This window comes from Panthera leo, chromosome A1 (genome assembly GCF_018350215.1).
Source record: "Panthera leo isolate Ple1 chromosome A1, P.leo_Ple1_pat1.1, whole genome shotgun sequence".
Classification (NCBI taxonomy): Eukaryota; Metazoa; Chordata; class Mammalia; order Carnivora; family Felidae; genus Panthera; species Panthera leo.
In genome coordinates, this window is record NC_056679.1 from 233856810 (window position 1) to 233879696 (window position 22887).

The 22887-nt window shown below is 56.3% G+C and overlaps 1 protein-coding gene across 2 annotated transcripts in view; it reads right to left on the reverse strand.

Annotated features, from left to right (window-relative positions):
* The window catches only part of TENT4A (terminal nucleotidyltransferase 4A), a 46291-nt gene extending 23978 nt beyond the window's left edge, over positions 1-22313 (reverse strand). For both annotated transcript variants that reach the window (XM_042953448.1, XM_042953439.1), the window contains exon 1: positions 21595-22313. In XM_042953448.1, coding sequence (XP_042809382.1) covers positions 21595-22313 — 719 coding nt within the window. The remainder of the gene's footprint in view (positions 1-21594) is intronic.
* Between the last annotated feature and the right edge of the window lie 574 nt (positions 22314-22887).

Below are 22887 nucleotides of genomic sequence, written 5' to 3' on the forward strand. Positions count from 1 at the left end.
AAACACCCGGCAGAGGGATTGCTGGATCAGAGGGTAGTTCTGTACGTATTTAAGGAGCCCCCACGCTGCTCTCCACAGTAGCTGCACCAACTGACGTTCCCTCCGATGGTGCACAGGGTTCCCTTCCCTCCACGTTCGTGCCAACGCTGGTTATTTCTTGTGCTTTTGGTACCAGCCACTCTGACACGTGATATCTCGTGATGGTTTTGATTTGCATTTGGGCATCTCTTCGCGTGTCTGTGGCCGTCTGTACAGACAACACGTGGAGGCAGCTCAAGTGTCCCTGACAGACCAATGGACAAACATGTGGCGGGCCTGCACGGCAGAATATTACTCGGCCACAGAAAAGAGCGACATCTTGCCATCTGGGACCACAGGACGGACCTGAAGGGCATGTTATGTGAAGTGAGTCAGATACAGACAAATAGCATATGATTTCACTTATATGTAGAACCTAAAAAATAAAACAAGCAAGCAAACAAACAACAGAAGTGGACTCCTAAACACACAGAACAGACCGGGGGCTGCCAGAAGGGAGGGGGGTGCGGGGATGGGCAGATAAGCGGAAAGGATGAAAAGAGGAAGACTTCCAACTCTAAAATTGGTCACGGAGATGAATGAACAGTACACCACAGGGACCAGAGTCGACGGTACCGTAATAACTGCACGTGGCAGATGGTGGCCACATCTGAGTCATGTAGGGGACTGGTGCATCAACGTTGTGTACCTGAAACTGACACTGCAAACCCACTCTACCTCGATTAAAAACAAACAAGACAAAGCAACTCTAACAGGTCTTGGGACTCTCTCTTGCAAACTTTCTCCAAAACAGATGTTCTTAAATCTCAGGGCTAACAGTGGATAAGAGAGAGTCATGTCTGTCAAAACTAAACATTGCAGTTCTTGATAGAATTTAGACACGTACTTACTGTTACATTTACAAAACTGTGGTTTAACAGCTTAACAAGATGTTAGTAACAATGGTGCCTGATTACCGCATTTTCCAAAGACGCTGATCGAATTACAGAACTGGGCAGACTATTCTTCCCGTCTCACTGGAAGGCACTCTTTTCCCCCAACGTTCTAACATGCCTGGAACTGGGATGCAGTTTTCAATCAACGCCCGGGCATCAGATCAATTTTAAAATTAAACACTTTTCTTCCTTCGTGGTACACTTCACAATGGTGCATCTTTTTCGGGTCAGCTGATCTCTCCAGGAAGTTGTCTATATGAAGTTTATATTTCTGACCCACGAAAACAACTTCAAATGGGTCAGGGTTTTGCATACAATGGCATCAGGACCCAACGAAATGCGGGAACTAGAAGCTGACCACAAGGCGTCCAGTCCCGGGGAGGCAACAAGAGTAACAGCAAGGACCCCCGGGAACGTGACGCCTTCCCCGCCGCACTCTCCAGCCTCAGAGTCGTGCGCAAACCCGGGAGCCTCTGCGCAGCGCAAACTTCCTACTAAGCAGAGAAGCCAGGTGTACGCGCTGCTGGGGGCCGTGACACTGCTCTTCTGACTGCTCAGTGGTGGCGTCGCAGCCTCCTCGGAAGCGGGTCACCAATTTGGGCAGGCGCGGTGGGAAAGGAGGCCGCGAGCAGCGCGTGCGTCTCTGGGCGGTGGAACGCAGGTGCCCCAGCGAGGCGCCCGGCCCATTCGGGTCGGGGGTGCCCTGAGATCCCATGTGGAAGATCTCACCTTTGCACGTGGCACTCGCTGCAGAGAGCCCTGAACGATGCATTTTCTGGTATTTTAAGAAAGACGGGAATGGTGAGGGCAGAGTTTTCAGTAAATTTCAGTTTTAATCATGAAAGTACTCGACTTCTGAAGCACCATTTCCCAGCGTACTCTTAAACTAGGTATTAGAAAATACAGTTCTTTGAAAAACAAGACATTTCTCATCCACAGTTTGCTCTCTTCCAAGAGTCCAACCCCATTCAAAAGGTAATGACTGCTCAATTTCTAGTAGGTTTTGCAAATTCTGCTTTTAGTACCAAATATGAAGATCAGTAATGTTTCAGTATCTATCTTAGCACCTGGTGTATGGTTGCTGTAAATATTTATGAAACCCAACTCCGTGAGCTATCTTGGAGGGTGAAATGTACTATTTGGTTAGCAAACCCAAACATCTGATTTAGCAGCTCCTGGGGCTACTGATGAACACAGACGACCACTGTGGGAGGACGTCTGATTTTAGAAGCTGAGCTGGCGGGCTTACATGGTTCCCAACTTCGTCTAATCTGCATCGAAGCCAGCGAGGAGGGCTGGCTGGTTCTGAAGGTGCTGCAAGGCGAGCACCCCCCTCCCCTGGGGGGGACTTGGTGCCCAGCCCCAGGCAGAGCCAGCTCTTACCCCCCTCCCAGCCACGGGACCCTCTGCCAAGTGACCCAAAGGTGGCTTCTCTGTGCCCACCACGCAGGACGGGTAGGGGTGCTGCAGCAGGTAACGGACACAAAGACACAGGGGCCAGAAGCGAAGATGATCAAACGTATTGTAAGCAAGACACACGGGAAGAAAAGTGGCAAAGGAAACGTGCTGAACAGGTAACGATGCTGGCCCGGGAGGCGGGAAGCACAGGTGGGTTTGCCCGTTCCCCTAGATTTCAAATCCCGCGGTTTCTTCCAAGGAAAGCGATGGCCGGAGGTGAGGGTTTGGTCACCATCTCCTTAAGGGAAAAGGGATGCCAACGAACGTGCACAGGGCCTCGGACGCAGCCCCCAGATTTCGGCACCCGCCTCTCTAAATACGAGCTGTGCTCCACAGGGCCACCAGGGTGGATGTTCCTGGCTCACTGAAGTCTCAAACCCTAAACGCTGGTTCCCAGACCCCTCCCTGGTCCCCATGGTCCCTGTCGGTCCTGTTAGTCACGCGTTCCAGTTCACCTTCACCATATGCCCCGTGAACCTGGTCAATTCCAAATGCTGGGGGAGAAGCACGCTTTCCATCACAAAGGAAAATGCGATAGAAAACACCAGAAATTGTGTGCGACTGCTAACTTATTCCCTCCTCTCCCCCACTTCCTGCAACTCTTCTTAAAACCTTCCAACAGCGTCAGTCAGAGCACCTGAGCGGCTCCATCGGTTGAGCGTCTGAATCTTGATTTTGGCTCAGATCACGATCCCACAGCTCCTGGGCTTGAGTCCTGCATCGGGCTCTGCGCTGAGCGCAGAGCCTGCGTGGGACTCTCTGCCCCACCCCCCACCCCACTGCGCACCAGCAAATGCTCTCTCTCAAAATAAATACATGAACTTAAACTGTAGCAAAACAAAAAACCTTTCAAAAGCCTTAAAAAGCCAGCGGTTTCTCATAAACTGGAGCTCCTTCCCCTTGACGCCACATGTTCACTGTCGACATTTGTGCCAAAACCACTGCCTTGATGAAACCATCTGGAGTTAACCTCTGGAGTCTGTCCATTTTAAAGCACGCGCCGATGAACCTGCAGGGGGACGAAGGACTCAGACTCCACCCCACTGCACACACGGCAGAGAGGGAGGTGCTGACTCAGATCCGAACTGAAAAGAATGGGCTGCTAAGCCAACGGCAAGTGCAGACTTCCACGAGGGAAAGGCTGAATCATTTCTATTTTCGGGGGTGAATGATCCTCTTTAAATTACCCATTTACGGATACGGTTAATGAACCAATTATGAATCATTTTTATTTATTTTTAATTATATTACAAGGCAATTAACATCTGCACCAAGTATTTAGAAAACCTTGAAGAAGGCTTTCAAAAATTTATTTGTTTTTTAAAATACAAGCTCACTGGGGTGCCCGGGTGGCTCAGTCGGTTGAGTGACCAACTTTGGCTCAGGTCATGATCTCACAGTGTGTGAGTTCGAGCCCCGCATCGGGCTGTATGCTGACAGCTCAGAGCCTGGAGCCCGCTTCGGATTCTGGGTCTCCCTCTCTCTCTCTGCCCCTCCCCCACCATGCTCTGTTGCTGTCTCAGAAATAAACATTAAAAAAATTTTAAAAATAAATAAAATAAAATAAGATAAAATAAAATTAAAATAAATAAAATAAGATAAAATAAAATAAAATATAAAATAAAATAAAAAATAAAATAAAAAAAAATAAAATACAAGCTCAGAAGTGGAAGGAAACCACCGGAACTGCAGATGAGAACCCAGTGCTTCCAGGGCGTTCCTCTACTTCTGCCGTTGACGCGGCAGCTCCACGCCAGGCTCCCGTCAGCCTGCGTGAAGGGCCTGCCCCCCAGCACTCCCGCTCCAGAGACCCACCTGTGTACCCGTCTCTCCGCAGAAGGGCTTTGAACAAAGCTGACCTGCACGTGGTTTAACATGTGAGTGGAAGAGCGAGGCCCTTGGGAAGCTGCTACAAAGGGAGGGGGTCGAGAGCAACAGAGAGGAAGAGGAGGTACCTCCCTGGGGGAGGGCAGGCAGGATGGGCTGGGAGGGCACAGCTGCCGTGGGGCAGGCCACGGCCAACCCAGGTTGAAGAGGCTAAACCCAGCTAGCGTTCACAAAACAGCCAGGTCAGAAGGGCGCTGCAGCTTTGGAATCATCAATGCTGTAACTCTGGTCCCGTGCACACTCAGCTCCCAATAAAAGTGCGCTTTCTATCCCCTTCCGTCCAAGACCCCTCCTGGGATCGTTCGGCCGACAGTGAGTCGTGGTGCAGGCAGATGTCTGAGGGCCTTTCAGAACCTAAGCTGAAGGCCAGCAAAGGAAATGAACTTCTTCTACCTTAGCAAAGCAAACCCAAGCACACTGCACATGCCAAGCAAAGGCCCTGGGGCCACTCAGACACCACAGATCCACAGCAGTCTTCTCTTCCCCTCACAACAGAAAGCAAGAACTCAGATACCAGAAGCTTATAATTAATCCATGACAAAAGTACTTAATTTAACGCATTTCTCCTGAACTCACTGCTAGAGAAGAAAGGATATTCTGACATGGCTTCTAGAAAGAGAACTCTAGTGAGGCACCCAGGAGCTTCCTACAGACCAGAGTGAATCTAACCCAGCATTTCACAAGCTGAGTCAATAGAAAGTCCAGTGGTGGGGTTAGTGCTACTCAGAACCATTTTGTATTATTACCCCCGAGAACCTATCCCATGCCACGGGTACCAGCTGGAGAAAACCCGTTTGCTTATTAGCACGTCCACAACTCATCAGAGGCAAAAACGACCAAAGGGCTCAGTCTCCTGACACTGGTGCCCTACGGAGCCCACAGTGCGATCCACGACCTACAAGTCTAAGGACTAGCTCACAGCTAGGAGAGCTGCTGTGGGGCAAGGAGAGGCCAAGAAGGCACTCTGCTGAGCCACATACGCTGGCTTTCTCCTGCGCTGGCTCAGGCCATTGCCACCAAGACTTGCACAGCAGCCACGGCACAATCAGCAAGCACCGTGGCCACCTGTAGGGTGCTCAGGGGGAACTGTATGGCTGCGTCTAAAAGCCCAGATCCCGAGCCGTTTGCCAGCTCGAGTTGCTGCACCATTTTTGAAATGAACACAGCTACACGTTCTGTCCTCTTTCCAGAGATCCCGACCCTCCATGAAGACAATCATCGTTTGAGGAAGATTAGTAAGAGTCTGAAAACGTTAATATTCCGGAATGCTACACAGTACTGTCTACGTTACCAGCATTTTCATGAGCCTCCCAGTCCTGAAAGCAAACACTGTCTTCTCTTTACAAATGAGAAAACTATTCGTTAGGCAGGTGGTAACCAGCCCAAGATCATGCAACCGAGACTCAGACCCAGAGCTGTGTAGTTTGAACTTCAGTATTTAGCCACAAAGCTGGGAAGCCACACTCAGGAGGTGACCCGACATACAGAAACCTGCGCAGAAACTTCTGCAACATGGGTCCCTTTATAAAGAATGCAAAGTCATGACTATAACTCTACTCGGGGAATAACATACATCCACATAACGTTTTTAAATTGTTTAAAAGAGCTTTCCAATGACCGAGGAAGCACTGATCGCGAATTAGATTTGAACGAATACAAAATGACACCTGTGCAATGTATTTAAAGTAGTACTAAAAACAGCAGAGAAACACGCTTGAGTGTCAGCAGGAAAATCATGGGTGACTTCTCTTCCCTATTGTCCAGGTCTCTTCAACAAGTACATTACTGCTCTCATAACCATAACCCACCAAAAACCATTGCATCAGCTTCGTGAACTGACACCACTCTACCTCCGAAAGTTCCAGGGCAGACATCCCTGTGCCTGTGGTAAGTCTTCTCTAAGACCCTGGTCTCCTGCCCCTACGTCTCGGGCACACCAGCAAGGGCGCGTCCTCCGGCCCTGTCAGCCCACGGGAGAGCCGTGCCCAGCGCCGCGACTCTCGAGGAGACTGCTAGCCTGCTCAGCTCCGAGGCCCCTTCATCGCTAACGTTCTGGTTCTGGAGCCAGCCAAGCCACTGGTTCGGGAAGCTACCGCGGACCGCAGCGTTCACCCCCCGCCCCGCAACGCCCACCCGAGGACGGGGCTCCTGGAAACACTACCCTCACGATCCCAGAAAATCCTCCATAGGTGCCGAAGGATGAACCCAGAGGAGACGTGTGCGAGGCTCTCTGGCCACCCCACACCGGGCACGGCTGACAGGCCCGCTCTGCTGGGCCAGCTCATCAAAGGCACTGCTGCCCAAGGGCTGCGTGTGGAGGGAGGTCCGAAGGCTACACGTGGACTCGCGAGAAAAACCCCACAACTCCCCGGCCACGCGCGTATCATCAGCTGACATGTGCCACCGGCTTGCTCTGTGCAGGCACCGCGGGACACGTTTCCTGAGCGCGACCCGGGTAACCACCAGCATCACCCCGTCCGACGGGAGGCTCGGCAGTTCAACACCGCACCGGGGCTGCGCTCCTGCACAAAGAGCTGAGGCCGGTCAGCACCCGGCGGCCTCTGCTCCCGCTGTGCAAAGCGCTCCCTGGAGCCTCCCACTCAGCCGCCCTCCCGTGTGCTCCCTGCAGAATCTGGGACCCCCACCCTCCACCTCCACCTCCACCCCCACCGGCTGCTTGCCTGGCCTTGACCACTCAGCAGGACCAGAGGCACGCACAGTCTCGCTGCCGGTGCTGTTCTAAGGAGACAAGTCGTCCCGACGCCCCTGACGGAGGACGTGAGGTCACCTTCCCTGTCACCAAGACCGGAAAGGCACTGGGTAAGGCCTACATCCGGTTCCAAGCGGCCCCCCAGACAGGCACACGGCAGGCGCTCATCACCTGCCCGGCGCGCCAGGGCCGCGAGCCCCGTCCACCCCACACGCTGGCGCGTTCGCCTCCCGGGGACCTGCCCATGTCTGGTACCACGTGTGTCACAGTTCAACGTCCGCTCCCCAAAGGAGAAAAGCTCCCGAGACTCTCACTTACCGTATGCATACTGTCCAGACAGCCACGACTGCCCCCGCCCAGTTTACAGGACCGACTGTCAGGGGCCCACGCGGGACACCACAGCCTCTTTAAGGCTCGGGAGAGGGTTCAGCACTCAGCAACCTCCCAAGGTCCCACCAAGAGGACTGAAAACGTTTTTAAGAAAAAGCACAACAAGGGGCGCCTGGGGGGCTCAGTCGGTTGAGCGTCCTACTTCGGCTCAGGTCATGATCTCGCGGTCCGTGAGTTCGAGCCCCGCGTCGGGCTCTGTGCTCACAGCTCAGAGTCTGGAGCCTGTTTCAGATTCTGTGTCTCCCTCTCTCTCTGACCCTCCCCCGCTCGTGCTCTGTCTCTGTCTGTCTCAAAAATAAACATTAAAAAAAATTAAAAAAAGAAAAAAAAGAAAAAGCACAACAGGACTGGAAAATTGCTGGGGAGGGGAGAGGAGGAGGGGGAGGGCTTAACGGATCCAAAGGTTTAAGGCAACACGAAGGGCAGAAAGCAGACGCAAGTCCTCCCTCTCCAGTTTCCTCCCGCAGACCTGCGAGACAGCAGGCACTACCCTGCTGCTGGCTCTGAGTAGGCAGCACGACGAAGTAAGTAAGGCCCTTGCTCAAAGTCTGGGAGAGCGGAGAGGGCGACGCGGAGAGGGGAGGCAATAACCACACGCACAGCCCGGCCGTGCCCGTGCTGCCGGAGGCTGGGTGCCGAGGGGCCGGGGCCGGTGCTGGGCTCGCAGGGCCAGCAGCAGCCAGACCCCGCAGCTCAGGGGACAGCGTTCCGGGAGAAGGACGTGCGGCAGGGTCCCCGCGGCAAGGGTCAACTCGGGAGGCCTGGGGAAGTGGAGGAAGCCCAAGCCCGGGACACACGGGCAGCTCCCCTGGGCTGACTCCCGAGCAAACAAGACTGCGGGCATGTGAAGACACCCCGTGGCCAGAAGGAAGAGGGCCCAAGAGGCCTGCAGAAGCCGGAGTCATTCAGGAAGACTCCAGCCCCCACAAGGGTGCCCGCCCAGTCCCCCAAGCCTCTCCTCTAGACCCGCAGGGCTGCTAGGTCCCGGAGAGGCCGGCCTCGGACACGGCCTTTCAAGCCTGAGCTGAAGCTGCTCCGTGAGATGGGAAGGGTACAGCAGGAACACACTTGTGCCACGTGGTCACAAAGGTGGCCTGTGGGGGGGGGGGGGGGGGGGGGGAGGGGGAGGAAGAGAAAAGAGAAAAGAAACAGAACACAGCGAAAAGAAAAGCTAAAAGAAACGAAATGAAACACAACACAAAGGAAAGAGAGGAACCCAGTACGCCACGGAAGCAAGGAAGTCAGTCGGGAAGCAGGCACAAGCAGAGATCGGGACAAGTGTGCTCTGGTGCCTGGTTCCACAGAGAAGAAACCTCGGTAAGAACGTGCCCAGGAAGTCGGGGTTACCCGACTTCTGCTGACAAACAGCAGAGTGAGGGGAGGGAGTGGTCAGTGCTAAGCACACAGACTGGGAGCCGAAGCAACAGGAGCCTCGTTCCACAAGACGAGCGCAGGGTAGAAGGAAATGACTGCAGTCATCCGAGGGGAAAAGGTTCCGGGGGGGAAAGACACCCCGTTAACGGGAGGACGAGGCGTTCGCGGCACAGCCGGTCTCCCTAAAGTGAGGGCAGAGCCCGCTGTGCGGGTGCGACCGACGCTGGGACAGCCGCTGCACAGAGGACCGTGCCTAGGCGAGGGGAAGGCTTGGGACAGGCGACTGACAAACTGACCGACGCGAACCACCCTCACCCACGGGGGAGTCCGGCCTGCCTCCGATCTCGGACAGCACCCACAGCCAGACACACGCCCAGGTTGAGGCAGGGAGACTGGCACCGGGGCCCCGCAGCGGGCCTCCGGGAACGTGGCCCCAGTGAGCTCCCCTTTAGAGACCTGAGCGCAGGCACATACCAGAGAGACACCAGAGGCTTCTGCGTGCAGAGCTGCTGAGTACGCGCAAGGGCTGCCGGGGGCCCCCGGTGCTCAGCGGAGCTCGGTGCGAGGACCAGGGGCGCCCCGGCCGGAGCAGAGCGAGGCCAGGGTCACGGCCAGAGGAGCAGGGTCTGCTCCTGCGACGCCGACGACAGCACCTGAAGGCGAGAAGGCACGGCTCCTGAGGGCTCTGCCAGCGAAGCCGCACCCTCGGTGAGGCCCACTGGAAACAGCGACCCCGCCGAGAACTCGGAGATCTTCAGGAACCCCGTAAGAGTCCTGGTGGTGAGCACCGAGTTGACATAAACACAAAACCAAGACTAATCGATTGTAAACTGTGGTTTCCGGTGTCCAGGCAGCACTGCAGAGTCACCAGGCACCCAGAAGGCCTGGGGTCAGAGGCCCTGCTGCTTTCCAGCTGGGAGACCTCGCGGGGCCCTGCGCTGTTCCACGTGAGACACGAGGATGCGCACGGTGCCCACCCCCCCCACCCCCCCCACGTCACTGTCAGGAAGATTTAATGAATCCAGACGAAGTACTTAGAATAGGATCTGGCACTCAGTAAAGGCTCAGTAAATGGTAGCGATTATAATTACAGAACAAAATACAAACGCTTAACTCATGATGACAAATAATGTAATGCAAATCAGGAGGTAAAGATGTATAAAAGGGCTCTTTTAGTCTGCTCAGGCTGCCGTAACAGGACACCACAGACCAGGCAATTTCAACAAGAGAAATGTATTTCTCACAGTCCTGGAGGCTGCAAGTCCAAGATCAGGGCGCCGACGTGGGCAGGTTCCGGCGAGAGCCCTTTTCCCGGGGCGCACACGGCTGCCTTCTCACGGACAGGGCCTCGGAGCTCTCTGGCCTCTTGTCTCCCAGGCGCCAATCCCAGGGTGAGACCCCCACCCTCGTGACCTCATCTCAACCTCATCACCCCCTCAAGGGCCCCTTCCCCAAATACCACCACACTGGGGTTTGGAGCTTCGACAACGTGGGAATTCAAGGGGGACGTGATTCAGTCTTCACAATGCCTCTCAGAAGCGAGTATTCCTATCTGGTGCTCAACATTACTTTCACTTTCAGGCAGAATTGATAATGTAGTGAGAGTATTTAAAGAGACGTGAATGGCAATGCAACTATTTCTGTTGGTCAATCCACGTGTCCACCCGTGCGTGGGCTCAGAGAGACAGGTCCCCAAAGGCAGTCACCTAACTGCACTTTGCTTTTCTCCAGGTGGTGAAAGTCATGATTTTTAAGCTTTCTTTTTTTTAAGAAAACACACACACACACACACACACACACAAATCCATTTAATAAAATAATACACTTATTTAAAAATCAGCAGAAAGCACTCTTGGAAACGCTCTCTAAAGCGATTAGGGCACAGGGGCACCTGGGTGGCTCAGTCGGTTGGGCATCCAACTTCGGCTCAGCTCATGATCTCATGGTCCCTGAGTTCAAGCCCTGTGCCGGGCTCTGTGCTGACAGTTCAGAGCCTGGAGCCTGCTTCGGATTCTGTGTGTGTGTCTCTCTCTCTCTCTCTCTCTCTGCCCCTACCCAACTCGTGCTCTGTCTCTCTCAAAAATACACGATAAAAAAATATCAAAAAGAAAAAAAAGCAATCAGCACACAGACTGTAAGAGGCACAGCATCACATGTGGCAGTGGCATCACTGGCCGCTTACAGGAGTCACTTCGAAATGCCGGGTGACGGCACCAGGACCCCACACTTGGTTTGTCCGAAACTACTTCGGGCTCCTTCTGGGGCGATCAAGGCACAGAGGCCCACCTTCGGGGTCGCTGCATCGTTCAGAGCCTGGGCAGAACTTCATGCTGCCACCTGCAAGCCAAGAGACCGGAATTTGACGTAATCATTTTCTTCCTACTGCTGGACCTCTTCGAACGATTCCCTCTTTGCTCTGCACGTCTAGTGGTTGACACGATGCACTGTGGACTCAGACTGTCTGGGACCCAAAACCAGCATGGCACCTGCCAGCTGTGTGAGCCAGGGGCCGCCCTGCCCGGAGCCACACCCTCCTCTCCTGGCCGAGGGCCACAGGAGCCGCTACACAAAGGGCTGAGAGGCAACAGGGCCAGTGATGATCATTACAGTGACAGGTGCTGTAGGCCATTGGCTAGACGGGAGCAAAGGGAAGACTGAAGTGCTCGCCTGTGAAGGAAGACTGGAGAACAGTGAGCCATCTTCCCCAACCACAAGCTTCTCACTTCTGCCCGTCTTTACCCAAACACAATCCTAAAAGGCCATTTTCACTCTTACCAATTTTGCAAGCTTCAGTTCATTCCAAACTTTAACCTGTGACAAATTCTCACCTGGAACTGGTCTCCGTTCCATGCTCTTGTTTATGTTGTGCTTGTGTGCAGACCTTGCATCTCTTGTGAGTCGGTTTCTGATAGAGCCACAAACTCTCTAGACAGACTCATCATCAGCTTTTCCCCAGGAGCTCACTTATAGCAAGACCTCGGGATGTCTGCATTTCACAAACCATGTAAGGTATCCTCTTCTGTATTTTGGATCACTCAGAGTTGTCCTTCAAGTTTTAGAAATCTCTGCTTAAACTTAGAGACGATGTCTATAACCAAGATAATTTACTGCGTTGCCCTATGGCTCCCTTCTCTGCCAATTCACCAAGTCCTCTCATCTTGCTCCTAACCCGAGCACACCAGTTCCGCTCCCGGAGGGGCAGTGGGGAGGCCCGGGGGCTCTGTGGTCAAGCGGGCCCGCCATGGGGCTGCAGCTCTTCTGGTTTTCTAGGTGCACCCTGGACAAGGTGCCTCATCTACTAAAGCTTATTCTCTCTTTCAAATGAGCTCTTGTCATGGGGCGCCTGGGTGGCTTGGTCGGTTAAGCATCCGACTTCGGCTCAGGTCATGATCTCACGGTCCGTGAGTTCGAGCCCCACGTCGGGCTCTGTGCTGACCGCTCAGAGCCTGCAGCCCGTTTCAGATTCTGTGTCTCCCTCTCTCTCTGCCCCTCCCCTGTTCATGCTCTGTCTCTCTCTGTCTCAAAAATAAATAAACGTTAAAAATAAATAAATAAATAATAAAATGAGCTCTCATCAAGAAGAACCAGGAGGAGGCAGTCCAAAAACGCTCACGGGTCCTGCTCTTGGCCTTCAGTTGTGTTCAGCTAAAACAGCAACTCATCACAGGCTCCACTTTTCCTAGATGGCAGCTCGTAAGGAAGCTCCAGATGGGAGGAGTCCTGCTCCCTCCAGGTCGGTTCTGGAATGTCTGCAGAAGGCAGGAACCGCAGCTCCCAGGGCCGCAGGACTGGCTCCCTGTCCCTGAGCCTCCCCCACAGCATCTTTGTCATCATCTGCCGTGTCTCACAGCCCTCACAGGAGGACCTCGCCCTCCCTCTCCCCCGTGCCATCTTGCTCTTCAGGAAAGCAAACACATTGGAGCCAGATCTGCAGGGTGAGCTGCGAACCGTCGCCCGCGAAGACGAAGACGTCTCCGTCATTCAGCGTTGCTTGCAGCTCCTGACGTCGACACTGGAACGATCGTGTTCGCCTGTCTAGGCGTTAGTTTTCTGTCTGCAAGGCAGGGGTGGTATTTCCCATTTCCTGGGCCTGCTCTCAGAACACAGGGAGGAGGCTCACGCAGAGAGCCGAGCCCCACGGAGCCTCCGTGGCCGCTGCGTGACAGGGAAGACGGGACCGTCCGGGTTCCGGCACGCGCCCGGCAGACGGGGTTTGACACCACCGCCCACGGGCCAGACTGGACGCTCTGAGCCACACGCAGTCGTTCCGTGTGGTACCCTGCCACGGACGGAGCCCAGGCTTCGTGTGCCACCGAAACAGCAGCCCTTTGAAGAGGATATACGCTAGGAATTCCGAAACGCGATTTCTAGAGCTTTCCCAGTGGGGACCAGCCGAGCACCACAGCTTTTGCTGTTGTTCAGGTTTGGGCTCGTTTAGGCAGCGGCTACTGAATCGAACTTCGTGTTTCGAATAAAGAATCTAAAGTTACCCTAGTTCGGTGCCGTCCAAACACAAGGCTATCTAAGTTTTCATTAAAATTAAATGCAACTAAAACTCAGTCCCACAGTTGCATCAGCCACACCGCAAGTGCTCGAGGGTCACGCGTGGCTGGTGGCTACCGTACTGGACCACACAGACACAGAACTCCTCCATCTTCCCAGAACATCCCGCCGGACAGTCTGCTCTAAGTCGCAAGTTCCCTGCCCCTTCCTGCTGTGTGCACCACCACACCAGAACGGAAGTTAGAAGCTGCAAGGAGCTCACAGAAATAACACAACAGCCACTCCTACCACGCACACAGGACAAAAAACCCTCAAGGACTTCAAACAGGTGACATGCGGAGACAGACCTAAGAGATCAGGAGTGCCCTTAAAGCTCCGGAAAGACGCTTATTTAAAAACTGCAGAACGCATTACTTAGGCACAGTTTAAATTTTTAAACTCGGAGAAGAATTCCTTCAAAGGGAGAAGCGTCTTCACAGCATGGCAGGGGCCCCGGAGGACTTGGAACTTCAGGCTTCAGCAATTTCTCCGAGAAAAGCTTTGGCCGGAGCGGGGAACTTGTATTTTCAAACCCGGAGCGAAAAGCGTTTTCTGTCCAGTTGGCAACAAGCACCACCTAATTTTTGGTTTCCATTTCCTCAGAGAGAAGAAAACGGGAGGGAAGGAGCGGCCGTCCCCGTCTTCCACGTGACAGCTCACATGGCTCTTCCAAGGCCCTTTTATTCGGTCCGTCCTGCCAGGGCGATGTGGCAGACTGCACTTCAGAAATGGGGAAACTGAGGCTCAGCGGTCAAAACCCGACCTGGGAACGAGGCCCTGGGGTGCGGGACGCAGGCTAACTGAGCTCCAGGCCACAGGCCCGCCTCGGTGGTGGGAGACAGACTCCCGCCAAAGGGTTCAAAGCAAGAAGGAAACGATGTGATTCTGCGTTTCCCTTGGACTCCTGCATCCCAGCCACTCCTTCGGATCCACGGGATCGCAGAAACAGGAGGATCACACGCGGAAAGATAAAAACTACCTACATCCACACGTTATCACTTGGGAAATGAACTCCAGTCTTAAACCACAGGGGAGCCTAAACGGTTCCACGGAGCGGCTGGTTTAGGAATTAAAAACGAGCACAGACCCACCATAAAAAGGCGCGTCGCCAACAGTGAAAGACATTCCTTGCGCGGGAACCTGGGCACCTCCGAGACACTGCCATCGAGGCTGCCCGGTCAGTGGCTAACCTGTGCAGGGGCCTGCTGAGCCTGGAGACCCAGCCCCGCCTCGCCACCGGCCACCGACACACGGGAAGCAGGCCTCAGGAGCTCAGGACCCCTACGCTGATCACCGGGCACGTGCCAGGTGGCCGAAGGATGGGCAAGCTGTCTTTATACTCTTAGTGTTTCCTAACTTTTCAGGGTTAGGTATTAATTTTACAATAACAAAGAGAAACTGGCTAAATCTAAATGGATGCCTTTCAAATACAGCATTTTTTTTTAAAGCTTTCTGCTTTGTGTTCTACGTTGCAAGGTATTAAACTGGTTTAACCACGCTCTTTGGGATGACGAGCAGATAAACTGCAATCAATTTTATTTTAACGTTCTGCATTAATACAACTTCAGGGTGCCCATCAAATCTTCAAAAGTTCTAAGACAAACCATACGAGTTACCTTCAGCATTTGACTTCAACTATACAGCCCTGCCCCTCCTCATCCGTTCACCTAAGCGGGCAGATCCTGCCATTCATTCCCTCCCTCAGTCACCAGGCGCTCACTGGGCGGTGGCTGCCAGCGGGTACTGGCACTGGGAAGGCAGGCTGAGAAGACCCGGGGCTGCAGGAGGACAGAGGTCAGCAGCGTCAGAGCAGAGGGAATCGCAGGAAGGGACCAGGGAAGCACCGTGTGGGGTTTTCATGCTCCGCCTGGAGGCGGCACAGGGCTCTGAAGCCAGGGTCACCCCCACGAACTTGGGCCGCCGTCTAAGTGGTGTGGCGTCTTCTCAAAGCAAAGACGGACCGCTATGTATTTAGAAGTTCCAGAGACAGCTTGATGGATGACCTATAGCACCCCTGACCCCCCCCCCCCAACCCCACCGCAGGAAGGACAGCTTTTCTAAGCGGGCCCACGCAGGATGCCTCCTGAATGGTCCGTCAGTCACTACAGCTCTTGTGCGTTCAGTCACACGGCTTCCATGCACACTTTTCTCTGATGACAGATTTTAAGAGAAGTTCACGTGAGAGAGGCACGGAAAGGCACTCAGAGCCAGTCACTCTGGTTGTCCGAGTTCAGTTGTGACAACCAAGCCCGAGGACAGGGACCAGAAATCTACCAGAGTCATCATGATGGGCTGGAGTCCAGTCAAGGGAGAGAAGAGCTGGCAAAGAAAACCACAACCTCCTTGTCACCTAAGGCAGGGAAGTCTACCTACAGGAGCACGCCTCCACACGTGGCAGTCGGCCTCCAGAAGATTCCGGGCCCCAACCCCCAGAACCTGTGGCTAAGACGACACCACCATCACTCCCGTGGTCCCACTGTATTATTACACGCCCTGAAAAGAGACAATCGCCTAGGTGGGCCTGATCTGAGCACACGAGCCCTTGAAGCGCAGGGCTTCCTCCAGCGGGCAGAGACCTGGCCAGAGAGGTTCAAGGCACTGTTGCCAGTTGGAAGACGGAGGGACCTCACGTCAAGGAAGGCAGATGGCTTCAAGGAGCTGAGATAGGTCCCCAGCTGGCAGCTAGTGAGGAATCGGGGACCTCAGTCCTACAACAGCAAGGAACTGAATTCTGCCCGTATCAGGAATAAGTCTGCAAGAGGTCCCTGTGCTCCAGCTGAGAATACAGCAGCCTGCCTTCAGCCTGGGGAGAGCCTGAGCAAGAACCCGGCCCAGGCATCCCAATCTCTGACACGCAGAGTCTGAGGCACAGCAAACGAGTACTGGCGTAAGCCGCTAAGTCTGTGGTCATTTGTTACACAGGAAAAAAAACAACACTGTGCACAGGATTCTTAAAATAAGACACTTACTTTGCAGGGCAAATCCCACACCGTAGGGAAGATGCGCCCCTGACCACCCCACTTGAGACATATACCTGCACGGGGGGCAACTGTCCCCGTTGCCAAGATCACCTGTCTGCCTTTATTCGGCCGCCCCGCTCCCTCAGCAGCCTTACGAAAAGAGAACCCCCTGACGGGCCGCCCAGAGCCTTCTGGAGGGGCCTCTCCAGAGCCACAGCCAGCAGCAGCTTCCAGGTGGCACTGCGGCTACACAATGTCCTATGGACGTAGTTAGCACGAGGCAGTTACCCCTCACCTGTTAGCCTGTGTTGTGGCGGCAGCGTCGAAATCCGGTTTCCCAACCTCTGCATCACAGGGTGTTTCGGTTTGTTGTATTTTTCACAACCCGCTTTTATTGCATAACTCAAAACCTAGATCCTAAACAATACCAGAGTATACCAAGGTATGGAAAATCCCATTTCCCAAGGATAACGATCATCCCTCCTTCCATCGGAGGTGTGGGACTCTCTTTAAAACAGGAACCCAAATTTCCTATCAAATAGCAACCAAAAGGAGGTTTCAGGCCTAATCTTGAAGTACAAATCTTAAAATTATGAGAACCCGATACTTTAAAACACTGACTTACAAACCATCGTCGAAGGCATTCAGTCCAGGCCGCGTTATTTCTAAGGCACGAACGGCACTGTGTCATTGCTTTCTGGTCACAAGCTCACAGCAGCAACACGGGGTCCCCATTCCCCCACTCAGACGTCCTCAGCAGGAGCGTTACCAAGGCCAGTTTTTGCAGAAGCATTTGTGAGCTCGATCTTCCCACGGGACTGCCCCATCCTTCTCTGGGGCGCCCGTCCTGCCCTCCGCCTCCTCCTGGGTGCCCCTCTCCCGTGTCCACAGTCCTCACCCTGCCCGTGGGCATTTATCAGGGAGCAGGTGGAAGTGTGTCCAACCTCACCAGAGCGGCACCCTGCACGAGCTTCCCGACATCACTGTGCAGTGACAGCCGCCGGCAGGATGGGCTGGACCAGGCGATGCTATTACCAAGCGGGGAGGAATCCCGGGGTGGGGGCTCATCTCATGTGGCCGGTGCAGCAGGAACGTGTGCACCATGTGGTCGCTCCTATTTCCATCTATGGCCCTACACTTTTGGGGTCACAGGGGACAAGCATGAGGAAGGGAGGCCCATGTGCACCCCCATCGCTTTCTAAAAATTTTTGTTAACTTTATTTATGGGGGGGGGCGGGGCAGAGGGCGCGAGAGACAATCCCAAGCAGGCTCCACGCTGTCAGCGCACAGCCTGACATGGGGCTCGAACCCAGGAACCCTGAGATCATGACCTGAGCCAAAATCAAGAAAATCAAATCAAAATCAAATGCTTAAGCAACTGAGCCACTGAGGCCCCCCACGCACCCATCACCTTCTGAGGAAGGTCTTGCACTAAGCTCTGCCATGCGTCGCTCGGGGTGTGCGGGCAAGGCACGCTAGGGTCTGCGGCGGCCCCGCGGGTCTCACCTGTGCCCTCCCACCGGGTCCCCGCAGGGCCATGCTGCGGGAGGGAGTGCCGGGCACTACCTTCGGCATGCCAAGTCAGGCTGCAAGCACAGAGGGGGACGAGGGATGCCGGGCGCGCCTCCAGGCTGGCTCTCAGAACAGAGCGAAGAGAGCACGTGGAGTAACAAGGCCAGCGTGGCGACCACGTCCTCTGAGCGACATGTGTCCGTCCCTCACCAACTTCAGATCGAGAGCTGTTTTTCTCTGAGTGAATAGATGTCAAAAAATTAAACATTGCCGAGGACCCCGCAGAGAGGATGTGGCCCGAGCGAGGCACGCCAGAGAAGACCTGCCGAGGGCCAAAGCCCTTGAGAAGCCTGGGCGGGGCGCAAGCCTGCAGGTGCCTGCCAGGAGCCGGAGGCTTTGCCTCGTTCCCCTGCGCTCTTCCCGGGACTTCCCAGGGCACCTGTCAGGAGATGGCCAAGTTCTGCGGTCCACGCTCCCGCCCTCTCACCCGGGCCTTCTCTTCGCCTTCAAGGAGGTTTCTGAAGGATTCAGGACCAAGCCGGGCAAAGTAACAACGCACTGCTGGGCCGGGGGTGAGGAGGGGAGGGCATGGGGAAATGGAAGGGGCAGGGGCAGAGGCTGGGATGCGCAGGGCCCGTGAGCCTGTCCACACCCACCTGCATCTCCGAGTCAGAAGCCTGGGTAGAGAGCACAACTCACACCGCTCCCAAAACAGAAAGCTGGACGGTTCAGCCAAAACGCAGAACACGAACTAGAGCCATCCGGAGCGCTCCGGAACCAGCGTTTTGCCTTCCCCGCTTCGGAAGTTCCTGTACTGATCCCCGTGCCCTCCTCCACTCTCTTTCTTCACCTCACTCCAGGAGGAAAGCAGACTGGCAACCCCCCCAGGGCTGGGCCACCAGGTCAGGTTCCTAAGGGCAGAGCCCCCTCCCCAGAAAGGAACGAGCAGTGCAGGCTGCCTGCCACACGGGCTACCACGCAAAGGCCCGAATGGCCTTGGCTGATGCTACTCTGGCTCTCTCAGCACCGGGCTGGCTCCTGCTCACCCGTTCTCGGGGCCACAGACACGATCTTTCCAGCAATGCCTGTCCTGGGAACTCACAGGAAGCCTGAGCAGCTTCTCATCACCAAGGCTCCTTGCTACTGACCGGGCCGAGGGCTCTCTTTCTAAGCTACAGAAGAACCACGTCGTGGTGACCCTCCTCGTCGCCTGGAGGAAGCCGGTGCCCAGAGCCAAGTTCTCGACCAGTGCTACCTCTCGATGCCAAAAAGTTCTGTCGCGTAGGCCCAGCGGGCCTCGGCAGAAACCTCGCTGCAGGCACAGCTCAGGTGCTCCCGAGGTTTGCCATTCCTCTCCTCTGTCCCTCCTGAAACGGGGTCTGCTGGAAGCGTGCAGAGTAGCAGAGCAAGCAGGGGCACTGGCCCTCCCAGGCGCCTGGCAGGCAATCCCACAGGGTCGTGCTCCAGGCACAGATGGCAGGAAGCGGGGAGACCCAGAGTGGGGCACGCGACCCACAGAGGCAGGCAAGGAAGGGGGGCCAGCAAAACAGAAAACAGGAGCATGACCACACGCGTTGCTGCAGTGGCTCCCGTTTAGGTAAGTCAGAATGCAGAGTTCCCGGGGGCTCCAGGGCCTACTCTTCAACCCTACACGTGGCCTCTGCACAGGTCCAACAGGGCCAGCAGGGGTGAAGGGGCAGGACCGTCAGCAGGCCCCCAGACAGCAGGGCCTGGGAGGCATGCTGAGGGCTCAGGCTGAGGACGCGGGAGGTGCCATCACCCGATTCTACGCGGATGGGAGCCGACCAAAGCTGCTGACAGAGGCCATTATCCCACTGGCAGTCCTGGGAGAGGCCCAGAGGCCAGCAAGTGCCTGTCAGATGACCAGGGGCCGCTGGAGCAATCTCGAGGAGAGGGGACCGCTCTGCAAAGGGTACAGAGAAGAAGGCGCAGAGGGTCTACTGGAAGACAACACTGGGGACACAGACGAGGAGGAGGACCCGCACGCCTGGACAGACCGTACTGCTGTGTGCTGGCCAGCGGCACTCACGGAGGGCCTGGTTTCAGAGTCAGGATCTAGAGACGGGGGTCTCCCAGGCCGACCCTGCCCCCAGATCCTAGCAAAGAACCCGGTACACAGTGGGCTCGTTTGTAAAGAAAAGCAACACCAACGTACGTACTGCAGCTCACTGGAAACCGAGAGGTGAGGAAAGGGGTTCTGGGGCCTGAGAAATTTGCAGGAGGGCCTGGTGCCACCAGCGCTAGAAGCTCACGGAAGGAAGACGCGGGACTTGGGACTGTCCGGGCCCCCAAATGCTCTCCCGGTGAAAAACACGCGTCTTCCTACTTGCCTGGGGCTAAGGCACGGGGTCGGTTCCAGCGACAGCACAGGCTGGAAGCCTGTGGCTCCTGTCCCCAACCCCACCCCACCAACTCAGGTCAAAGGCCAACGTCAAGAACCCACTGCGCGACACCTCTTCTTGGACAGCTCCCCAACGGCTCCTACTCGGGGCTGAGGCGCATGCTCTGGCTTCGGCCAATTTACGAAAGTAACACTTCTAACCCCAACCAGGTGAAACAGGCTGCTGGGCATGGAGCTTTTACCGTGGGCACCTCACAGACCTTAAAGGAGCACCAGCTTAAGTGTCTTCCAACTTGAATGAACAGATATGTTAAAAAAGAAGCAAGAAAAGAGAGAATTTCTTAAGAAGGAGCCTCAGTATCTAGCAATTGCAAGATTTATAGAACTCTAATATTTGTGAATACCCTAACAGCCTAGAAGATCCTTGACTGAGCGCCTTTTTAAATCAGGATGCGATGTGCAAGGAAAGTTGATGAGTTAAGTCTCGAAATACTGACATAAAACTTAGGTACAAATACTCCATTTCTAGGTGCTCAGAAGAGCACAGGAAAGCAAAGGAGCAGGGTAAGTGGTGTTCCCACCTGAGCAGCCTCACCTGGGACTGCTTCAACCCACACTCCCACCCCGGCCCACGCTGTTTTTTGTTTTTTGTTGGTTTGTTTGTTTTTAACCAGACCTTGCCATCTGTAATTGCACTAAACTTAGAACTTCTCCTCCTCTCCAGGCTGAGAAGAAAATATTTCAAGTAAAGATGGCATCTTCCAAAGAATATGTGCTACAAATGTTTTTATTCCCCTCAAATGCTATTAACTGGCTTTTAAAAACTACAAAAGAACTTTTATGTTATTTTCTGCGTAAAATTAAATCACAACAGGCAAGTCCTTATCCAAAAAAGTCACTTCTAAACTCACTGTTGGTTAAATTGTATCACTACCAAAGAAACCAATCATCCCTCAAAAGGATTTTCTCGGGGGGGGGGGGGGGGGGGGGGGGGGCGGGGGGAGTTAGTATTTAACCAGTATTTGCCTTCAACTTGATTCAAGTTCCTGGCAATGCTGACACCGTCTGCAACTGACGTAAAACTCCACAGCTATCTGCACGCACCCCGCTTTGACCAAGGGTACCTAACATGGGTTGGGGAGAGGACGAAAGACGTATCCGTACCCCCTTCCAGGGGCACTCAAGAGGCTGAAAAGGAAAACCTCTGCACAAGTCGGGTTCGGGGGCCCCTTCCTCGCGCTTGTCAGTTTTAGGGCCCGAGCAGAGCCCTCGTTTACAAGAGGAATTTAATTGTTAATAGAACTAAACACCTCGGGGCACAGAGTGGAACCCGGGCCTCCCACAGCCACCCTCCGGACAAAGCGGGCCCCCCTGCCCTCCTCTCCCCTCCCCCCCAGCCCCGGTCCCCGCCGGCTCCGCACTCACCCCTGGATGCCCGGGCTGTACGCGCGGCTCTTCCACGGCGTGCCGGGCCGCGGCGCCTGGGGCCCGGGGCCGCCCCCTCCGCTCAGCGCGGCCGCGCGGCTGCCCGACAGCAGGTAGTTGAGGCCGTAGGTGCTGGCCTTGTTCTCGCGTTTCCGGCGGCCCGGGTGGAACTGGTGCTGCGGCGGGGAGCCGGCGGGCGCGGGACCGCGCGGCCCCGGGTGCCCGTTGGCCGCGCCCGGGGCGCTCGGCGGGCCGTCGGCGAAGTGGAAGAAGGCGCCGCCGCCGCGGCCGCCGCCCGCCCGGCCGAGCGAGGCGCTGCTCGAGGACGACGACGAGCAGCCGGGGCTCTCGGTGCCCGACTCGGCGTTGGACGAGGACGACGACGACGACGACAGCGACGGCGACTTGTGCAGGCGCCGGGCGCCCTCGGCCGCGGGCCCCAGCGCCGTCAGCAACGCGGGGGGCAGTGCGGTGGGGCCGGGCACGGGCGACGGGGGCGACGCGGCGGGCAGCGCGGGCCCGGCCAGGCCGCCGCCGCCGCCCAGCCCCGCCGCCCCCGCCGCGGCCGCCGTGTCCAGCGCGGGCGAGTTGAGGCAGAAGTAGGACGCGAAGCCCGAGCCGCCGCGGCCCACGCCCTGCGAGGTCTCCCAGATCTGCATCCACAGGGCATTGGCCGGCCCCTTCTGCTCGGGCTGGATCCAGGCCACGCGCGGATCCATCCACGCGCCGCCCCGCGGGCCCGCGCGCCCGCCCGCCCCGCCGCGGCCCCGCCCCCGCCGCGCCCCGAGCCCCGGCCGCGCCGCGCACGGACGGACGGACGGGCCGCGGGCGGACGGGAAGACGGGCGCGCGGGCCTGTGCCCCGGTTCCGGCCGGCTCGCGGCGGCGGCGGCGGCGGCGGCGGCGGCGTCTCCCGTCGGGGTCCCGGCGCGGCGCGGCGCGGGGCGGGCCCGGGCAGGCCGCGGCGGGCGGCTCGGGCCTGTCGGGCTCCCTTCACGCGGCGCGGGGCGGGCGCGGGGGCCGCGGCGGCGGCGGCGTTCCACTCGGGCCGGGGGGAGAGGCCATCGGAGAGGGGCGGGCGGCCGGGCCGAGGGGGCGGGCCCAGGCGCCGCGCGGCCCGGGACCCGCGGGAGGGCCGCCGCCGTGCGCCGGGCCCTCGGTCACGCTCGCGCCGCTCGCTCCGTGCTCCTGCAGCGGTGGCGGCGGCGGCGAAAAGACACTCTCGGCGGCGACAGGGCGCGGGGGAAGGAGGGGGCGCCGCCGCCTCCGCTCCAATGAGGGGCGGGGAGGGAGC